This window comes from Cebus imitator, unplaced genomic scaffold (genome assembly GCF_001604975.1).
Source record: "Cebus imitator isolate Cc_AM_T3 unplaced genomic scaffold, Cebus_imitator-1.0 Scaffold273, whole genome shotgun sequence".
NCBI classification, from domain to species: domain Eukaryota; kingdom Metazoa; phylum Chordata; class Mammalia; order Primates; family Cebidae; genus Cebus; species Cebus imitator.
Genome location: NW_016107588.1, coordinates 2,433,046 through 2,452,333, shown reverse-complemented (window position 1 = coordinate 2,452,333; position 19,288 = coordinate 2,433,046). Strand labels below are relative to the sequence as shown.

At 36.5% G+C, this 19,288-nt stretch overlaps 1 protein-coding gene across 2 annotated transcripts in view; it reads left to right on the top strand.

Annotated features, from left to right (window-relative positions):
- Positions 1 to 19,288, top strand: part of GABRA3 (gamma-aminobutyric acid type A receptor subunit alpha3) — a 250,766-nt gene that overhangs the window by 118,365 nt on the left and 113,113 nt on the right. For both annotated transcript variants that reach the window (XM_017500892.2, XM_037728628.1), the window contains exon 4: positions 16,007 to 16,074. In XM_017500892.2, the coding sequence (XP_017356381.1) occupies positions 16,007 to 16,074 (68 nt within the window). The remainder of the gene's footprint in view (positions 1 to 16,006; positions 16,075 to 19,288) is intronic.

Here is a 19,288-nt window from a genome sequence, read left to right as displayed (position 1 = left end):
TTTTTGTCTGCTTTGTTGAAGATTGGTTGGGTGTATTTGAGTTTATTTATTAATATTGTTAAAATGACAATACTACCTAAAACAATCTACAGACTCATTGCAATCTCTACCATTATGCCAATGACATTCTTCATAGAAATAGGGAAAAAAAATCCTTAAATGTACATAAGATGGCAAGACACGCCAAATAGTCAAAGCAATTTGAAAATAAACAACAAAGTTGGAGGCATCACACTCCTTGATTTCAAAATCAACTGCAAAACTGTAGTAATCCAAACAGCATCATACTGGCATAAAAACTGACACAAAAACCAATGGAACAGAATAGAAAACCCACATAGAAATCCACATATTTACAGCCAATTTATATTGAACAAAAGATCCAAGAACATACAATGATAAAAGGGCAGTCACTTCAATAAATAATGCTGGGAAAACTGGATAACTATATGCAAAAATTAAAGTGGAGAGATATGGAATATAAAGAATATAAATAAACTCAACCCCTATCTCCATCATACACAGTAATAAAATCAAAATAAATTAAATACTAAAATCTAAGACCTGAACTATAAAACTATTGGGAAAAAATATTGGAGAAATGCTCCAGGAAGTTGGTCTGGACAAATAATATTGTTCCAAGAACTCAACAGCACAGATGGCAAAAGCAAAAATAAACAAATGTGATTCTATCAAGTTAAAAGGCTTCTATACTTCAAAAGAAACAATCAGTAAACTGAACAGACACCCACAAAATGAGAGAAAACATTTGCAGCCTACCTATCTGACAAGAGATTAACAACTATAATATATAAGGATCTCAAAAAACTCAAGAGCAAAAAATAAATAATCCAATTTAAAAATGAGCAAAATATGTGAATAGACATTTCTCAGAAGACATACAAATGGCCAAGATGTATATGGAAAAATGCTTAACATCATTAACAATCAGGGAAATGCAAATCAAAAGTACAATTAGATATCATCTCAACTCAGTTAAAATGGCTTTTATCCAAAAGATGGAAAGTAGCAGATGCTGGTGATGATACAGTAAAAGGAGAACCCTTGGACACTGTTGGGTGGAATGTAAATCAGTATGGGCATTATGCAGAACAGTGTGGAGATTATTCAGAAAACTAAAAACAGAGCTACCATATGATCCAGCAATTGCACTACTGGGTATCTATCTAAAACAAAATAAATTAATATATCCAAGACATATTTGTACTCCCATGTTTATTGCAGCACTATTCATAATAGCCAAAATGTGGAATTGACTTAAGTGCCCATTAACAGATGAATGGATAAAGAAAATGTGGCCTATGTACATCATGAAATATTATTCAGCCATGGAAAATTACAAAATTGATTTTTTCTGTTTTTTTTTTTTTTGCTTTAAAAAATTTTTTTGAGACAGAGTCTTGCCTGTTACCCAGGCTGGAGTGCAGTAGCATGATCACGGCTCCCTGCAGCCATGATCTCCTGGGCTCAAGGGGTCCTTCTGCTGCAGCCTCCTGAATAGCTGGGACTGCAGGCTAACTTATTTTTCTATTTATTTTTTGTAGAGACAGGGTCTCACTATGTTGCCCAGGCTGGTCTTGAACTCCTGGGCTCAAACAATCCTCCCACCTTAACCTCCCAAAGTGCTGGGATTACAGTGGTGAGTCACCATGCCCAGCCAAAGTAATAAGTTCCTGTCATTTACGTGTGGGCCTTAAAATAGTGGATTCTATGGAGGTAGAGAGCATATTGGTGGTTACTAGATGCTGGAAGGGTAGGAGGAAGGGAGAGATGAAGAGAAGTAGATTAGGTATAAATGTACAGTTAGAAAAAATAAGACCTAGTCTTAGTATAATCATTAGGGTGACTTTACAATAATGTATTTTTATTCCAAAATATCTAGGAGTAAAAAATTTGAACAGTTCTAGCACAAAGAAAAGATGCATTATCTAAGGTGATGAATATCCTAAATACACTGATTTAATCTTTACAAACTATATGAATATATTAAATTATCACATGTATCCCAAAACCATGTACATCTATTATGCACAAGTAAATTTGTTCTTTTTAAATATTTTGCCTTGATTCTGAGTTATTTTGGGGGGAGTCCACATGACCAAATACTCTGCAACCATAACTTGAAATTTCTCTCTCCTCGTAGCTTTTTAATGGGTGGATTAATTAAACGCGAATCCATCTGAAAGGGGAATTAGAAGACATCTATGACTCTGACTTGTCTCTTATAGCCAAAAGATTTCCTCTTGAAGCAGTTTAAAATAGAATTGTGGGACCACTTGATATCCTTTGAGACATATTATTCTGTGACTCCTAAAATAATTTTCTTTATAATGTTTAAAACTCTTTCTGAAACTGGCTTCTGAAAATTATAATGCAGTCTTCTGGAGACCCTGGATTTTAAAACTGGGGTCTTTCTAGGAGGCCAACAAAGTGCTTTTCTCTTTATTAATTAGCTGTTCCTGAAAGATCCAGTTCCACTCATCTTGTTTCCTGGTCTCATTGAATTTTATATGCACTAAGAAACTCCACTAAACTTACAAAAGGGCAGCAAGTATTTCTAAATGTCTATGTTGTCTTAGGAAAACGTTGCTCATTGACAAGTTATACATTTAAACTTATGGGATGGGTGGGATGATTGTCAAGCAACGGTTGGAAACTTATGGTTGGTAATGAAGATGTCTGTCTGACTGCCAAAAGGAATTTTTTTGGTTACATTAGAACAAGGAAAAGGTTTAAATTTTACACAATCCAAGCTACATATTAATAAGCAGTGATATGGAGAAGTGCAGGCATTGTGAGCTAAAACAGGAACAGTTTCTTAGCATTAACTTGGTCATTGGCTATGTTAAAATCATTCTCCTTGGGACCATTATTATAACTAAGTTTTGACTATAAGTGTCATTGGCAGGAGAAAAAAATTAAAGTGTGGAGATATGAAATATAAAGAATAAAGGCCTGTAGTGGGGTGGGATACACAAAAACCTTTTATCATAGGTCTGAGTAAGTGCCCTTTGGGGGGCCAATAGTTCTCCTTTCCCTGGACCTCAGTGTTAAATAGATTAAAAAAATATACTTCAAAAAACTTTGAAACTGGCAGGATGCTGTGGCTTACTCCTGTAATTCTAACACTTTGGGAGGCTAAAGCAGGAGTGTCGCTTGAGGTTAGAAGTTCAAGATCAACCTTGGTAACATAGTGAGACCCTGTCTATATGAAACAATAAGAAAATTAGCTGGGCACAGTAGCATGCAACTGTAGTCCCAGCTACTCGAAAGGCTGAGGTAGCAGGATTGCTTGAGCTCAAGAACTAGAGACAGCGAGCCATAACTCTGCCACTGTACTTCAGCCTGGGTAAACAGAAAGAGACTCTTGTCTTTGAAAAAAAATCTTTGCAGTTTCAGGTGATGGGTATAGTGAAAGTCCAGACATCGCCACTATGCAATATATCCATATAACACAACTGCAGTTGTACACTTACATCTGTAAAAATAAAATTTAAAAAAATATTTGAAGGTTTCAATAGCTCCAGAGGTTAAAGGTTTGGTATTTGTTCTGACTACAGAAGGGATCCTTCTAGCTTTCTTTTTCCCAGTTTCTCTTCAGCAAACTAGCTGATCTGCAGTTTAGCCTATATGTCCAATGGATCTTTGAATTTTCTCCTAATTGCCTTTCACTACAGTCTCCATTGTTTTTTAGAGCACGGCTAAGCTTGAAATTCCCCATACTTTGTTGGAAATGCAGTCAGTTCCTTTGGGGAACGATCTGATGCTCTCTCTTCTATGGTCTGCTTCTCTCTTGGGCAAAATCTCTAAGCTATGGTTCTAGTTCTTGGGGTGAGAACAAGGCACACTTTTCTCTGAGAAATGACCCTATGTTAGTTGCTGAGTGCTTGGTAGAGGGGTGATGGCAGTGGTCCCACGTCTCCTCAGCTTGCATTTTCCAGCATGGACCACTGCTACCTTAGCCAGATCAAGAGCACTTGAGGCCACAGTACTCTCAGTAGTGCCATGCCCAAGTTAGAGTCTCCATGCCATAAGTGAGGGCTGGGAGCAAGAAAGGAAGAAGCTCTCAGCCAAAGTTGCCTAGAATTTAGCTTAGCAACAGGTAGCTTATTCCTGGATGAGAAATGCTGACATCGTGCCTTTCCCAGGAAGTTAGCTCTTCAACTGAGAGATGGAACTCTTGGTTGCACCCATCTAGAATAGAGTTTCTGTTTCACTGAGCTGGGGCGTGGGAGGAGTGGGAATCATTCTTGGTTTAAATATTCTAGACTCTTGCTTTCTTACTCAGTTTTAGTAGATTTTCTTGAATAAATTCTTTCTTGAATAAATTTAAAAAAATTTATGTATGACCATAGGACCATTTTCAGAAACTTTATTTGGTTGCTACAAAAATAAATTTGAGACCAGTGGCTCACACCTGTCGTTCCAGCAGTTAGGGAGGCAAAGGCATGAAGATAGCTTGAGCCCAGGAGTTTGAGACCAGGCTGGGCAACATAGCCAGAACCCATTCTCCCCAGAAAGGAAAAATAATAATAATAAATTTCCGGTTCACTGAGAAGCAGGTCTGCAGAGTTCCTCATGTTTTCATATCAGACATGAAACTTCTAGTAGCTTTTTTTTTTGCAGATTAATCAGATAATATACTTAAATGATTATGTCATATAAGAAGAAAGACCATTTTAATTCTTCTTGTGCTCTTTTTTCTTGCTTTATTGCACTGAGTAGACTTCATATATAATGTTGGATACACATGGTGAAAGCAGACACCATTGTCTTGTTCCTGATCTTAGGGAGAAAGCTTTCAGTCTTTCACCATTAAATATGATGATAGGTGTAGGTTTTTTCTAGATGCAGTTTATTAAGTTTGGGAAGTTTTCTTCTACTCCTAGTTTGCTAAAAGTTTTTGCCAGGAATGTCAGAATTTTTCAGTTGCTCTTTCTGTGTCTGCTAAGCTAGCTATATAATTTTTCTTTTTTTAGTGTGTTGATATGGTAAATTACAATGATTGATTTTCATATGTTTAAGCCAACCTTCATTCTCATGATAGATGTGGCTTCTATCTTAATTACTATATATTTATGATAGGTTTGATATCTGGCAATATAAGTCATCCAGCCTTGTTATTTTCAAGATTATCTTGACTATTCATGGCCCTTTAAATTTCTAGATAAATTTTATAATCAGATTATCATTTTCTGAAAAAAACAACTGCTGAGGTTGGCTTCATATTGAATATATAAGTAAACTTTTGGAGTTTTAAAAAGCTTTGTAATGCTGAATGTTCTAATTCATAAACTTGTATTTTCTTATTTATTTTATCCTTTAATTTATCTCAATAATGTTTTGGCCTTTTTACTTTCAAGGTCTCATTTGCTTGATCTATGCCTTGAGATGATTTTTCATGCTATTTTAAAAATTTGTTCTTCAATCTAGGAGGCTTAAGGCAAAAGAAAGATAAAGCAAAATTTGTTATACCTATGTAGAGATATGATTGGTTTTATATATTGCCCATGTATCTCGAAGTCTTTTTGTATTGACTTATTAATTCCAACGTTTGTCTATTATTTCTTTTAGATTTTCTGCATACAAATTTATATCATCTTCAATTAGAGTAGAATAGAAGAGGTAGTAGAAGCTATCTTTGTTTTGTTTCTTATTTCAGTGGAAAGCTTACAGTATTTCACCATTAATAATGAAATTTGTTGTAGGTTTACTTTGTAAATTTTTTATATGATTAAGGAAGTTCTTTTCTCTTCCTAGTTTGCTGAGAAATGTATGAATAAACTGCATTTTATTAAATGCTTATTTCTATACCTACCAAGATTACCATGTGATTTTTCCCCATTTTTCTGTTCTTATAATGAATTACATTTATATCATGAATTAATTAAATTATGAGTGATAAACCACCCTTGCATTCCAGAAATAAGCTATGCTTGATCATGATGCATTACTTTATGTATCATTGCATTTAATTTACTAATATTTTCCTTGATATTTTGCATCACTTTTAATGACAGACATTGGTCTATCATTTTCCTTTTTTTGCAGTGTCTTCATTTCACTTTTTATAATAAATATAATAAATATGAATAATATTTTTATATAAATATATATAATCCCATTATTTTGTTTTTCTCTTTTTCTAATACAGAAAAATTTATACATTTCATCTAAACAGTGATTTAATTGCATTCAAAATCCAGCTAAATTTTAAAATATTGTATCCTTATTTTTATATGTATTTTATGTAAAATGTTTTCCAGTATCAATTTTATTTCATTTTGATCCAAGAATTATTTAGAAATGTATTGCTTAATTTTCAGGGAGTTGATGATTTTGTTCTTCTTATTTTTCTTATTTTTAGCCTAATTCTAATATAATAAGAGAATATACTTTAAATGATTTCAAGCTTGTAAAATTTTTCAGGGCATTTTTATGGTTCAGCATATAGTCAGTTTTGGGAAATTTTCCACACACTGTGGAAAATAATGTGAATATTCTCATTGTAGTGTGCAGTGTATCAATCAATCATCTTTGTTAATTTTTGTCAGATCTTCTGTAACAGTATATGTTTGAAAAATTTGTTTCATCTAAATTGTAAATTGTTTCACAATTATTAACATACAATAAACATTCACTTGAATATAATTTATGAAGTGTCACATCTAAATAAAATCTTAAAATCAGATAAAATGGTATTTTTATCTGATTTTCAATGTATGTATTTCTCCTTTTGCATGTCTCAATTTTTACTCATATACATTTATAATAATAACTGCATATAGATAGATTATGATATTTTTGTCTGATTAGCTCCTTATGAGTTTAAAGAGCCCTCTTTATTTCAGTATTGCTTTTTGCCCTAAAGTCTATGTTGACTACAATCACTCAAGCTACCCTTCTTTTTGGAAAGTGGCGGGGGTGAAGTTAGTGTTTGCTTTGTTCATCTTCATCCATCCTTTGTTTTCACACTTTACGTGTCCTTATATTTAAATGTTTCTCTTTTTAGCCTCTGACAGTTGGATTATGTTGTTTTATCCAGTTTGATATTCTTACCCTTTTACTTAGAGTACTTAGCTTAATTACATTTAAAGTAATTTATCAAAAATTTGTTCATGTAACCTTAATATTTGTTTTCCACTTGCCCACCTTGTCATGTTCCTTTTTGTCTTGTTTCTTGCCTTTTATTGATTTAATTAACTTGTTATTTAATTTAAATATATATGTGTACATAGGGGAGTGTGTGTGTGTGTGTATGTATGTACAGCCAGACTGCATCTGTAGATTCAACCAACCATGGATTAAAAATAAAAAAATTGCACCCATACTAAACGTGTATAGATTTTATTGTCATTATTGCCTAAAGAACACAGTTTAACAACTATTTACATACCAATTATGTGCTATTAGGTATTATAAATAACCTAGAGATGATTTAAAGTATACGGGAGAATGTGCACATGTTATATGCAAATGTTATGCCATTTTATATAGGGAACTTGAGCACCTACGGATTTTGGTATCTACAGGAAGTCCTGGAGCCAATGTCCCACAGATAGCAAGGGACAACTGTATAGTACATTTTAATTGTATGTTTTATGTTATTAAAGAACAAAAGAGCGCTCAGATGATGTTATCTTCCACCAGGATATTTTACCCTTTCTTTCTTCTTATGGGCAAGTAAAGTAAGAGACCAATCCACTCAATTCAGAGACTGATCTAAGTTGAGGCTTGAATTCAGTTTTGATAAGATTCAGTTCAATTCCCATTCTGGATATTCCTAGGTTGTAGCCCTCCAAGTCTTTTGACCTAGATCCTCTTTGGTCTCTTCTCCTTAGCACTTAAATAGAGATTGTTGTGCCATTCAGATGTTATCAGCTTATCTCTTTAGCCTTCTACTTTCAAACATTTTCAAATTTTTTCAGAGGCCTGAGAAAGAGACTATCCATGTGAGTGGGACACCTTTAAATCTCTAGTTTTGTCTTTGTATCCCCATTTGAACTCCAATTTTCTTCTGGCTTCTCTGTCTCCCTGCAGTGGCCTTCTTTCAGTTGCCAGATACGGAGTTGGCCTCTTTCTTTGCCTAGAACTGATTTGTAGCCTAGGGTGAAAAGTGATAGTAGATCTTTTCTAAGGCCTTCAACTCTTGCCTTTTGTTTTGTTTTGTTTTCAGTCCTCCTTTCCCTGATGAGTATTTGTTTCATAAACACTGCAAGGCTATAGGATATTTTGCTTTTCTTTTCTGATTTTTTGGCCTGCCTCTTCAGCCTCTTGTGCAACTTGAGAATTCAGCAAATGTTGTATGAGAAAAGCCTGCCATTGCATTATAAATTTCAATTTTTCAGTTTTATTATACCAGTCTCATGTATCCGCTAAAAGCTTTGATGCTTTCTACCGGGACCACACCCAGATCTTTGGCGTGTAAGCAATGCCAAGGATCACAAAATTGTCCCAGGAAGAAAAACAATGGCCAATTCTCAGCTCACAGTTCTTATCCAAATGATTGTCCTACATCTAGTGATCTACACTTGGCTTGTGCAAAGGGAGTTGTGATGGGTGGATAATGTATGCCATTAGGAAGAAATTTTCAGTAAGTAGTATGATTAAACTTGCTGAATTTGAATTCCAAAGCCTCCAAAGATAATTTCTGACCATAAAATTTTTAAATGAGAAGCCAGATGATGCTTGTGAGTTAAAGCAAAGCACTCTAGGGCTTGTGTCCTGCTCATGATAAGGCAGCTTTTGTCTACGCAGGCCTTTGTCTTGGCATGGATCTTCGCCCCTTCAAACAGGGTCTTCACAAGAGAACATGGCTTTTACAGTCAGACAGACCAGGTCAGTTCTGTTTCTGCCAGCTGTTCTAGTTGTCTAATCATGGAGCACTTTCTTGCCTTCCCCAAGTCTGTTTTCTCATCTGTAAAAAAACGGTTGAGATACCTTGCCAAGTTGTTCTGAGGATTAAGAAAATAAATTATGTAAATAACCTATCAAATAGTGCTCAGTAAATGGGAGTTTGTTTTCTTCCCCCTTTCTTTCACCTAAGTACTGGGAAAGAAAGTGCTTGGGAAAGTGCTTGCTATAACTGAAATTATATATAAACACAAGGTGAACAGAAATGTCACAACCTCTCCTGATTAGCAATCTTAACATAGCATTTTTTTTTTGAGAAATACTTTTCATTCTCCACCAGAAAAGGAACACAGGGAATGAATTAGTGGCTGTAGGTATTCTCTCTTCTATGAATTATGAAGAGAGAAGCCATATTAAAAAGATAACTGAAAAGTCATATTAATAAGTTATTTGACAGAACAAGGTAGTGTAATGGACACATGAAATAGTCTGTCAGTGCCTTGATGAAATTCAGATACACAATGTCAACAACTTATCTCTGATGTGAAATGTGTGACAATTTTGTTTTCCATGAAAGTCAAGTTTGACATAATTTGTTTTTACTGAATCCATGGTAGCGCCTGCTAGTAATTATCTCTTTTTCCAAAGCTTATGTTTTTTTGTTTACCAATCTGACCCGGAATTTTACTGCCAATTGATATTAGCCTTAATAAAGAAAGTATTCTATGTAACCAGTTAAGCCTATCTTCCCAAGGTGTTGATAGTTACAAAGCACAGTTAAAGTAAGAACATTCTTTTTGGCATTGGGATAATTTTCCAGCCTCTCTGTTGTCTGATTCCATCAACAAATAAATGAGCTTTATAAGTTCCACAGGGATATCGATGGATTAAATTATTATTTAATTCATTTTATTTAGTCCCTTTTATAAGGTAGATACTCTGCTAAGTGCTCTGGGGATGAAAGGATGGATAAGACATAGCATTTTTTCTTAAAATCTTATAAATTAGAAATGGTAGCTCAATGAGACAAGAGCTAGTTTCCAAAGCTAAGCTGTTTGAATTATGTTAAGGGAAACAAACATATCCTTGGTCTCTTAAGAGTTTCTTTGTTCCATTTTCTCAAAATGCAGATTTTATGCCCAGGTAGATCTGTGTTTTAGCTTCCTTAAAAAAGACCAGAGTAAATGTAAGCAGTGTTAAGCACCCAAGCAGGATTAGAGAAAAGGTTGGTGTTAATATTTTTTAACAGAAATCAATTACAATGTAATCCTCTCATTACAAAAGTTGCTTCAAAGAATGTGAAGAAAAGAGTATATCTGATAACATATTGCTCATTTATAGGCTGCTACTAGTGCAGAAGGAATTCTTTCTTTAATTGGAAGAAAAAACAAAGAGATTCCCAGGATCCTTATTACCTTTCATTAATTCTGTACAGCAGGGCACTTTCACATCCATTTAGTCCTTACATTTATGTAATATTGTGTTCTCAAAACATTGCTGAGAAAGTGGGAAGGTTACAGATGGTGAAACGCAGGCTCATAGCAGAGAGGACAATTTCCCAGTTCAAGGAATAGTACATTGGCCTCTTGAATTTGAGTCCAGGGTGTTTACTGATCCCTTCCTGTTAGAGCTGACATTCAAAATAAAGTAAAAATAAAAGTAAGACAGATTAAACAAACAAAAAACTGTGCTGGGAATGGGTATGAGAGCAACACTGAATGATATCCAACTCCAAACAATTTGGTAGCGGTTGATGGACACAAAGACATTAAGATGACTGATTAAGAGTTGACTTTGGCTTGGTGTGGTGGCTTACGCCTGTAATCTCAGCACTTTTGGAGGCGAGGTGGGTGTATCACTTGAGGTCAGGAGTCCGAGACTAGCCTGACCAATATGGTGAAACCCCGTCTCTACTAAAACTAAAAAAATTAGCTAGGCGTGGTGGCAGGTGCCTGTAATCCCAACTACTCTCGGGAGGCTGAGGCAGGAGAATTGCTTGAACCTGGAAGGCAGAGGTTTCAGTGAGCTGAGATGGAGCCATTGCATTCCAGCCTGGTGACAAGAGCAAAACTCCATTTCAAGAAAGAAGAAAAAAGAAGAGTTGACTTTGTTTTAAATCATTTGTTGAGGTGAAATTCACATAATATAAAAAGGTAACCATTTTAAAGGAACAATTCAGTGGCATTTAGTACATTTTCACAGCATTAGGCTACCACAACTTCTATTTCCAAATTATTTCCATCCCTCCAAAGTAAAACCCATCATTCATTAAGCTTTTACCCCTGTTTCTCCCCTTCTCAGCCACTGACAATCATGAATTTGCATTTTCTATGCACTCACCTATTCTGAATATTTCGTGTACATGGAATCATACAATATGTGGCCTTTTGTGCCTGCTTTCTTTGATATAGTGTGATATACTAGAGGTACATCCATGTATCAGTACATGTATCAGTATGCCGTTCTTTTTTATGAATAATATTCCATTTTATGGATAAACCACAATTTGTTTATCTGTTTATTCATTCATAAACATTTGAGCTGCTTCCATCTTTTGGCTAATGTAAATTGTATTGCTGTAAACACTTATGTATAAGCTTTTGTTTGAACACCTGTTTTCAGGTTTTATACCTCGTAGTGGAATTGTGGGGTCATGTAGCAATTCTATGATTAAATGTTTGAGAAACTTTTAAACTGTTTTACCTTAGTTTTTGATGGAGAGGAGAGGAGTGGTGAGGAGAAGAGAGGAGACGGTAGAGAAGGACAGGAAGGAAAGGAACTTCATGTCTGACATGAAGGTTTGTGTACCTTGTATAACCCCAATATTTGTTACTGAAAACTGTGAGAAGGGTTCTCTTGCACAAACGCCCAACTAGGAAAATGGAGAAACATTCATAAATCACAATTGGTGGAGAGGGATAGTACATAGCAACAAAAAGACTGCAGTCTTTCGTTACTACTTTGTTTCACTTTCTGCCCAAGAGGTCCAATTAAATTAATGCCTAATATCAATCTCCACAGAGTAGGTTTGGATCTGAAATTAGACTGAGCGGATGCCTAAGGACTAATCAAGGAAGTAGTTGACAACAGTCTTTTCCGAGGGCTCTGAGCACTCCCAATGAGGCCAATGAGACTTAATACAGTGGTGCTCAGCTTTTGATGCACCAAATTTGATTTTGGGCACTAAATTTGATGCACATTGTCATCACCTTATGATATTTAAAAAATATTGATTCCCGGTATTTTACCATAATGAAAAGTACTGATTCTTGGACTTTAGCCACAGTTGTTCTGATTTAACTGGACTGGGGTGGAAGTAGGACAATAAGAAGATTTAAAAGCTCCACATGTGAGTCTAATATGTAGCCAAGTTTGGGAATCATTGCCTTAACCGTATGTGAGGTCCTGCTTGCTGAAGTGACACGAAGATGTTTTCGTATCTTTTCCTTCTTATTCTCCACCTTGAATCATCCAGTTTTATTCAACCATATGCCAGAGAAGATTCTGGAACATATAAAATATTGCATATGTATCTAGTCATAGCACAGCTAGCTACAATAGAATCTTCTCTCAAATCAATAATGCCAGTAATTAATCATCTTGCCAATGAGCTTGCAGCTGATTTATCTGCTGATTATAATCCACATCACATCCCATCTTCTACCTTGCCACACATTTATAGGCCCTCACCCTCTCACCCACCATCAACATTTCTACATTTTAGTGTCTTTCTTGATTTGACACATGAACAGAAAATTCATTTTTAAACTCACCCTTACAATAATAGCTTTTGCAATTGTTTGCCATTTCTATAAATAAATTTTCTGCAGTTCTCTTTTATAGTCTCCTTTTAATGGATATGAGACCTACCTATTACCACAAATATTCTACTAATATAACACCTTCCTGCTATAACTCTTCTCTAGACCTTTTTTTTTTTTTTTTTTTCTTGGATCCCATTAGTGTGGAGAAGCAGAGAGCTACCAACCACTGTTGAAGAAGACCTGGGTCTAGACACCTGGAATATACCCAAGGTCAGGGATGAAAAGATTGAATTCTATCTATGTTTTCCTGGTAGCAATAATACATAAGTAACAACATTAACTTTCAGATAATAGGAATAGTGTTTTCATGTCATGGTGGACATTTAGAATCCCCAGATGGTCCCTATTTCTGAAAACATAAGAAGAGTAAATAACAGCAGAAGATACTGAGAATAGACCCTAGGAAGAACTTTCTGAGTATGAAGATATTTCCCTTATGTCCCTCAAATGACATAGTTAGCATCAATGGTTTAGTCAAGCTCCGGAAAGATTCTCCAGTTGGATTTTTGTCAAATTTAACTGTGTCTGCTTTTCCCTCTGAAATCCCTTGGCTTAAGCTATAGTCAACAATCTGGAAGACTTCATCCTGGAAGTGGAGGAAAGAGGCAAGGCAATGAGTAGAATCTCTCCTGTCATGCAAACAACTACCTATTTAGTCCAATATAATGGAATTTGGAAACAGTTTCTAAAAGACGGATCTCTGGCTACAAAATGGGCAGTAACATGGTTCTCTGTTCTGTCCCCCTTTTTATTCCTCTTCCTCAGTAAGCTACTTTAAGGCAGAAACTATGTCCTATTAATTTCTCTTTTCCCTTCCGGGGCCTAGGACAGAGCCTTACCCATAGAATAGATATGGGAAAACTCTGGCTGGGAAATAATTGATAGGTTCTTCTTTTGATTCCACAGGCTTTGATTTCTTTTCTTCTTGTTTTTAGCTTTTGATTGAGCACAAAGATCTTGTGCATTCACTTCTCTCTTTTGTCTTTCCCTCTGTGGTATCGTTTTCCTATTCTGCCTTACTTAAAAAATGTTTGCAAATGAAATTTCTTATGCCTGTCCCCTCAGTGCCTTCTGTCTTGGGCACTTTGTCATTTTACTCTCGAACTGTAGGCTGGCAGTGTTCTCAATCAGCCAGCATACATGGGGGAAACCATCTCCACGGTTCAATTACCTCCACCTGGTCCTGCCTTGCGATGTGGGGATTATGGGGATTACAATTCAAGGTGAGATTGGGGTGGGGACACAGAGCCAAGCCATATCACCTATAAATTTTGTAGACGTTTCCCACTATCTCTTCTTTTCTATAGGACATTGGAAGTCTGCATGACTATCTTACAATTTTAACAACTATATTAATGTAGAAAGTTGTTCTGTATCTGGAATGTTTTTGCCTGAAATATTGGATTCAAATATAATCATGGTCTTTTCCATTAATGAATTTATTTTATTTTATGTATTTGGAGATAGGATAATTGGAGATCATTAAGTCATACAGTAGGTATATGGGCATTTGCTTCTTTAGCAAGTGAGCCTGGCAATGTGTCTGAAGGGAGAAACCTTAAGGGGGCATATTCTGCGTTCTGAAGTTTTGTGTCTTCTCCTTCAAGTACAGAAATAGCTCCAAATAATCATCTGCTCTAAATGAAAACCCAGCTATTTAAAACACAGCTCTAGTTTCAGAGACATGCTATTTGCTGATTAAGCTTGGGAGTAAATTGTGTCTTTTGGGGAATTGATTATAGTCTGGATTATTATTAAATGATACTCAAAGTCTGTTCTGAACATGGGATGTTTATGGATGAGTGCAGTGCCCTTGAGTATATTGAACACATAAGTGCCTGAATATGGGCACAATATATTAAGCCTAAGGAATGGTTCTGGAAAGTGGGAAATGAACAAGAGCTAAAATACATTTGTGCCAAAACTCAGGTCTGAATGAGTACAGCTAATATGGTACAGATGAAGTAGATGCATTCACTACCATTCCATGAGAGAAAATAAATAGCACCACGAACTGCAGTAGCCAGCTCTATTATGGACATACATCAAGTCTTGTTTGGGCTTTACTCCTATTAGCTGTGTTACTGGTATGCTCAACTAGGGTTAGGCATACTGGGCTGGAGTGAGACTTGTTTGGCTTACTGTAATCTTGAGGTGTTTGGTAGGCTGGGGTGGCTTTGCAAGGCTGGAGTAGCCTGCCTTAGCTCATGCTCCATTTGAGGTATGCTCTTATAAAAGAGGCTTGAGCAAGCTCCCTAGCCCTTTCCATCATGTGAGGACATAGAAGGCAACATTTATGAGGAATGGACCCTCACCAGACACTGAACCTGGTGGTGCCTTGATCTCAGACTTCCCAGACTCTAGAACTGTGAGCAATGAATTTATGTTCTTTATAAATTACCCAGCCTAAGATATTTTATTGTAACAGCCTGAATGGACTAAGACAGTATTAATTTCCAATTTGGCAAATATGTGATATCTGATAAGATTAATCCATTCATGCAAAACTTGATGCTTAGTGAGCAACATCTGAGTAATAAACCTTTCAGAAGCCCCAGGGTTAGGAAGGAAGATAGAAAAGTAAAACAAATGGTTACAGTGAAGGAAAATAAATGCAAAGAGTGTATCAAATGATATCAGTTATCTGCAAATATGAGACACCTAACGCAATAAAAATTTATTTCTCATTCATGCAAAGTCTATTGTGGATCCAGGGAACTCTTCAGGGCAGTGGTCCTCCATATATTAGCTTGTCATTCCAGACTTTTTCAATATTATTGTAGCACTGTATCAATGCGTGTTTTTATGATCATCATGGCATGGAGGATCTTACATTAGACATTAATTATTCCAGCCATGAGAGACACATATTACTTTCTCCCACATCCAGAACCATTCATATTACCCTTCCCTACGTTAAAAAGGCAGGGGAGTGGAAGCACAATCATCCTATGTTCCTAGAAGTGGGAAAGTGTTGGTTATTGCAACATTTGTAACCTACTACAGGTAAGGGTAAGCCTAATGTGAGAACTCAGCTCTTGTGAATATCAGGGATCTCTAAGGGCCCTATCTAAGCTTTGTTGTTTTGGTATTCTACTGTCATTTTCAATGATATCTAAAGGGATAGACTTTGAATCTGTATCCAGGATGTTCCCTGTGAAGAAATAGCACAGATGAGAAGTTTTTGAGGGGTCTTCCTTCATCAGAAGTGGTAAATTGGCTGTCATTCAGAGTGCTGCACTGGATTCTCTCTGAGCTAAGACAAAAGCCTTTCCTGACATTCTGCTTTTCTACTTTGTTTCACTTAGATGCAGTGACTGAGGTGAAGACTGACATCTATGTGACCAGTTTTGGCCCTGTGTCAGATACTGACATGGTAAGTATAGTTCTTGCAAAGGTAAATGTGAAAGAGGATGCAATAGACTAAAGAAAATAAATTGGAGCTTTCCTATGGCGGGGCCTTGTAGCTATATTCTAAGGAGTGGTCTTTTCTCATATGAATTTCCTACTCTTGCCACCCTACATTTAGCCAAATCTATCTATGCCCTGCTTTCCCCACCTATTCACATATAAAGTATATACCCCATTTCAGGAGTGCCCTTATTTTTGTCCCATGACAAATAATTCAATACTTGGCTTGGCTCCCTATCCTCAATTAAACCTTACCTGACTTCTCCCTTCACACTCTACTGGCACCACACATATTGGTGCAGATAGGTCATATGAAGAGAAAATTGTGGTGGGGATTCTCAGCAAAGCAGCTGGTGGTGTCATCCAAGAAATCTGTTCCTTGCAACTGGGCTTCATCCACTAGGGACACGGAATGGCCAGAATTATACAAATAGTTTGGAGAAAGAGTCAAAATCACTTCTGGAAACTATTCTTGGTACAGATTTGGGCATGGAGAGAACTTAATTGCAGACTCAAAATATAGGACAGGGCACAGAAAAGCTAGCAAGGGGGTGGCCCTCTTTCTCATCATTATCCATTCTATTCAAAACAAAGAATGCAGTGGAGAGTTGAAGCAGAAGACCCCACCCAAATAGACAATCTATCCCTATCTACTATCAAATATTTAATTGAATAATTATGATTTAGAGACACAAAGAAGGCAGTATCTGCTCTGTATACCTGGCCATTATTAGATGGTCAGTAAGTTTTTGTTGAATGACTGACTTTGTGTTGCAAATAAAAATCCTTGTATCAGGGAAAATATGTTTTAAGATAATGAAATGCCCACGTTCACTACTTAGAGTTTTTTGCTGTATGTCTATTTTCAGTGGGTTTACTACTTGGCAGGGGACAAAGCTTCTTTCCACCTGTGGGACGAACACAAACAGTTGTATAGGGAAGTAGTAGAGGTTTTCTTATAGGTAATGCAGAACCATTGGGTGGATTTTGTTAGGACAGTAAAATTATATGTGTTGTTTTGGAATGATTGATCTGGTGATCTGTGCAGGATGGATTACAAGGGCGGAAAGACTGGAGCCTAAGAGTTGACTTAGGTATGTTGATTTTACATGATTTTTCAAGCAGCTGCAAGGTCTAGGAGTCAGTTGGGTATGCCAGCTAGTTCTCAGGAGAAGAAATCATCAGTATGCAAATGTTTGGAAGGCCAGGCATGGGTAAAGGAGAGGTCTGAACTTTATCTTTCAAGTGTAAAATAAAGCGAAGGGTACATTAGACTTCCTTTGAACTCTTCCAGGGCAAGTATCAAGTCTCCATGGCTTCTCTGGCACTTAACAGCATTTGACACACAGGGAGAGCTCATTAAGGGCCATGTACGAGATATAAGAAATGGAGGAGATGGCTCTCTCTTAGGGACAGCAAGAAAACCTGTATGTCTTGTTTGCCCTCTGTCAACCTGTTGACTCATAAGTCCCACAGGCATATGTTAAAATCTAGGTAGGTGTTAAAATTGTGCCAGTTGGTCATTCAACAAGTACTCTAGGGAGTACTTACTGGGCTCCTAAGGGAGCCCAACTATCTATTAAAGGGCTCTGAATATAGTGAGGTATATTCAGAGATCTCACAGGCCATTGGAGGTGACCATACTTACCAGGGATATATAGCTCTTTTTCTATTGTTGGGAATTAATTATGAATTAGGAGTTTTATAAAAAGGATAAAGTGACTCTTTTCATACATACACACACTCACTCACTCATTTTCATTCATGCACCAACGACCCCAAATAACATTCGGACAAATATATACACATAATAAATACATATAGAGTTCACAGCCCACACACTATTCTAGGCATTCTATAGATACACACATGCAAACAGATACCTAAACTCAGGGATACCAGAGAAGCACACACGCAGTGCCTGTCCCAATCAGCTCCTCACTGTGCTGCTTCCTGACGAAAGCAGGCATGTGTGGGTGTGCCCAGGCTCTGGAGACATTTCTAACAATTGAGACTTTCTCTCCATCTTTCTTGAACTTTCATGTTTAATTTGCTTGTTTGTTTTTCTTCCTCATTATTTAATTGAAGCAACAGAATGGCACCTTCCTAATAGAGAGAGAAGACTTTGGTCAAAGAAATTTCACATTATTTTTAGCTGCACGTCCATCCTGTCGCAAGGCAGAATAGCTACAATCAGTCTGACTGGAAAGCATATTTCATGTTTTTTGAGAAATGTTTTTTTTTCTGTTCTATTAAGTAGACTCTTGCAATTGATCCCAGGGTCAGGGATGAAATTGGGTAAAGCATTAGGCAGTCTTCTGACTTTGGCAACTAGTTGCAGCAAGAACCTGGGCTCCCCTGATACCACAGACTACTTGGAAAAGTAGATGAAAATTTGGGCTGCCTGGGTTCTTGGCTCACTATCAGGAAAAGAGGGAGTTTTCCTCCAAAATACTTTCCTAAGGAAATAGAGACAGTTTTTTGTTCACAAAGGAGGAAATTTATGCTGCCAGCTTGAATATTGACACACCTCCACCAGTAATATTTTGCACCCATTACATTCATTGGCCACGCACTGACCCTTATAGATGCAGCTCCTTAGCTTTTTTCACAAAAAGCTTCATAAAGATATAAGCCATGTCTGTTTTGTTCACCTCAATACCATAAAATGACCGACTCAGTGTTTGGTACACTGTAGACTCCTAACTTTTTATTAAGTGCAAGAAGAAATGAGATAGAACAAATCAAATTTGAGGGAAAAATAATGACTATATTCTTCCACTTGCTTGAAAATTTTTCAAAGACAGAAAACATGTCAGGGACATCTCTTTCTCCAGCATTTACCACAGAACCTGACAGAGGTCCTCTGCATGTGTTTGCTGAGATGATATTAAACATTAGTAGCAAGCCCTGCAGATAAAGAGTGAAAACATCTTTCCTCAGGAGATAATAGTGAGTATTAAGAATGGAGAGTCAATGATGGTTGATTCCAAGCTTCAGCTACTAGGTTTGGTGGCTTCTCTGTTTATGAAAATAAGGAACTGTGACAATAGGGAACTGAGCAAAGATGAAAGCTAAACAGTGGTACCAGGAACTTTCAAAGTCCCTTGCATGTATTGAGCATTGCGTAATAAAGTAGAATAAACATTTCAGAATAGAAAGTAAACAAAAAGACATAG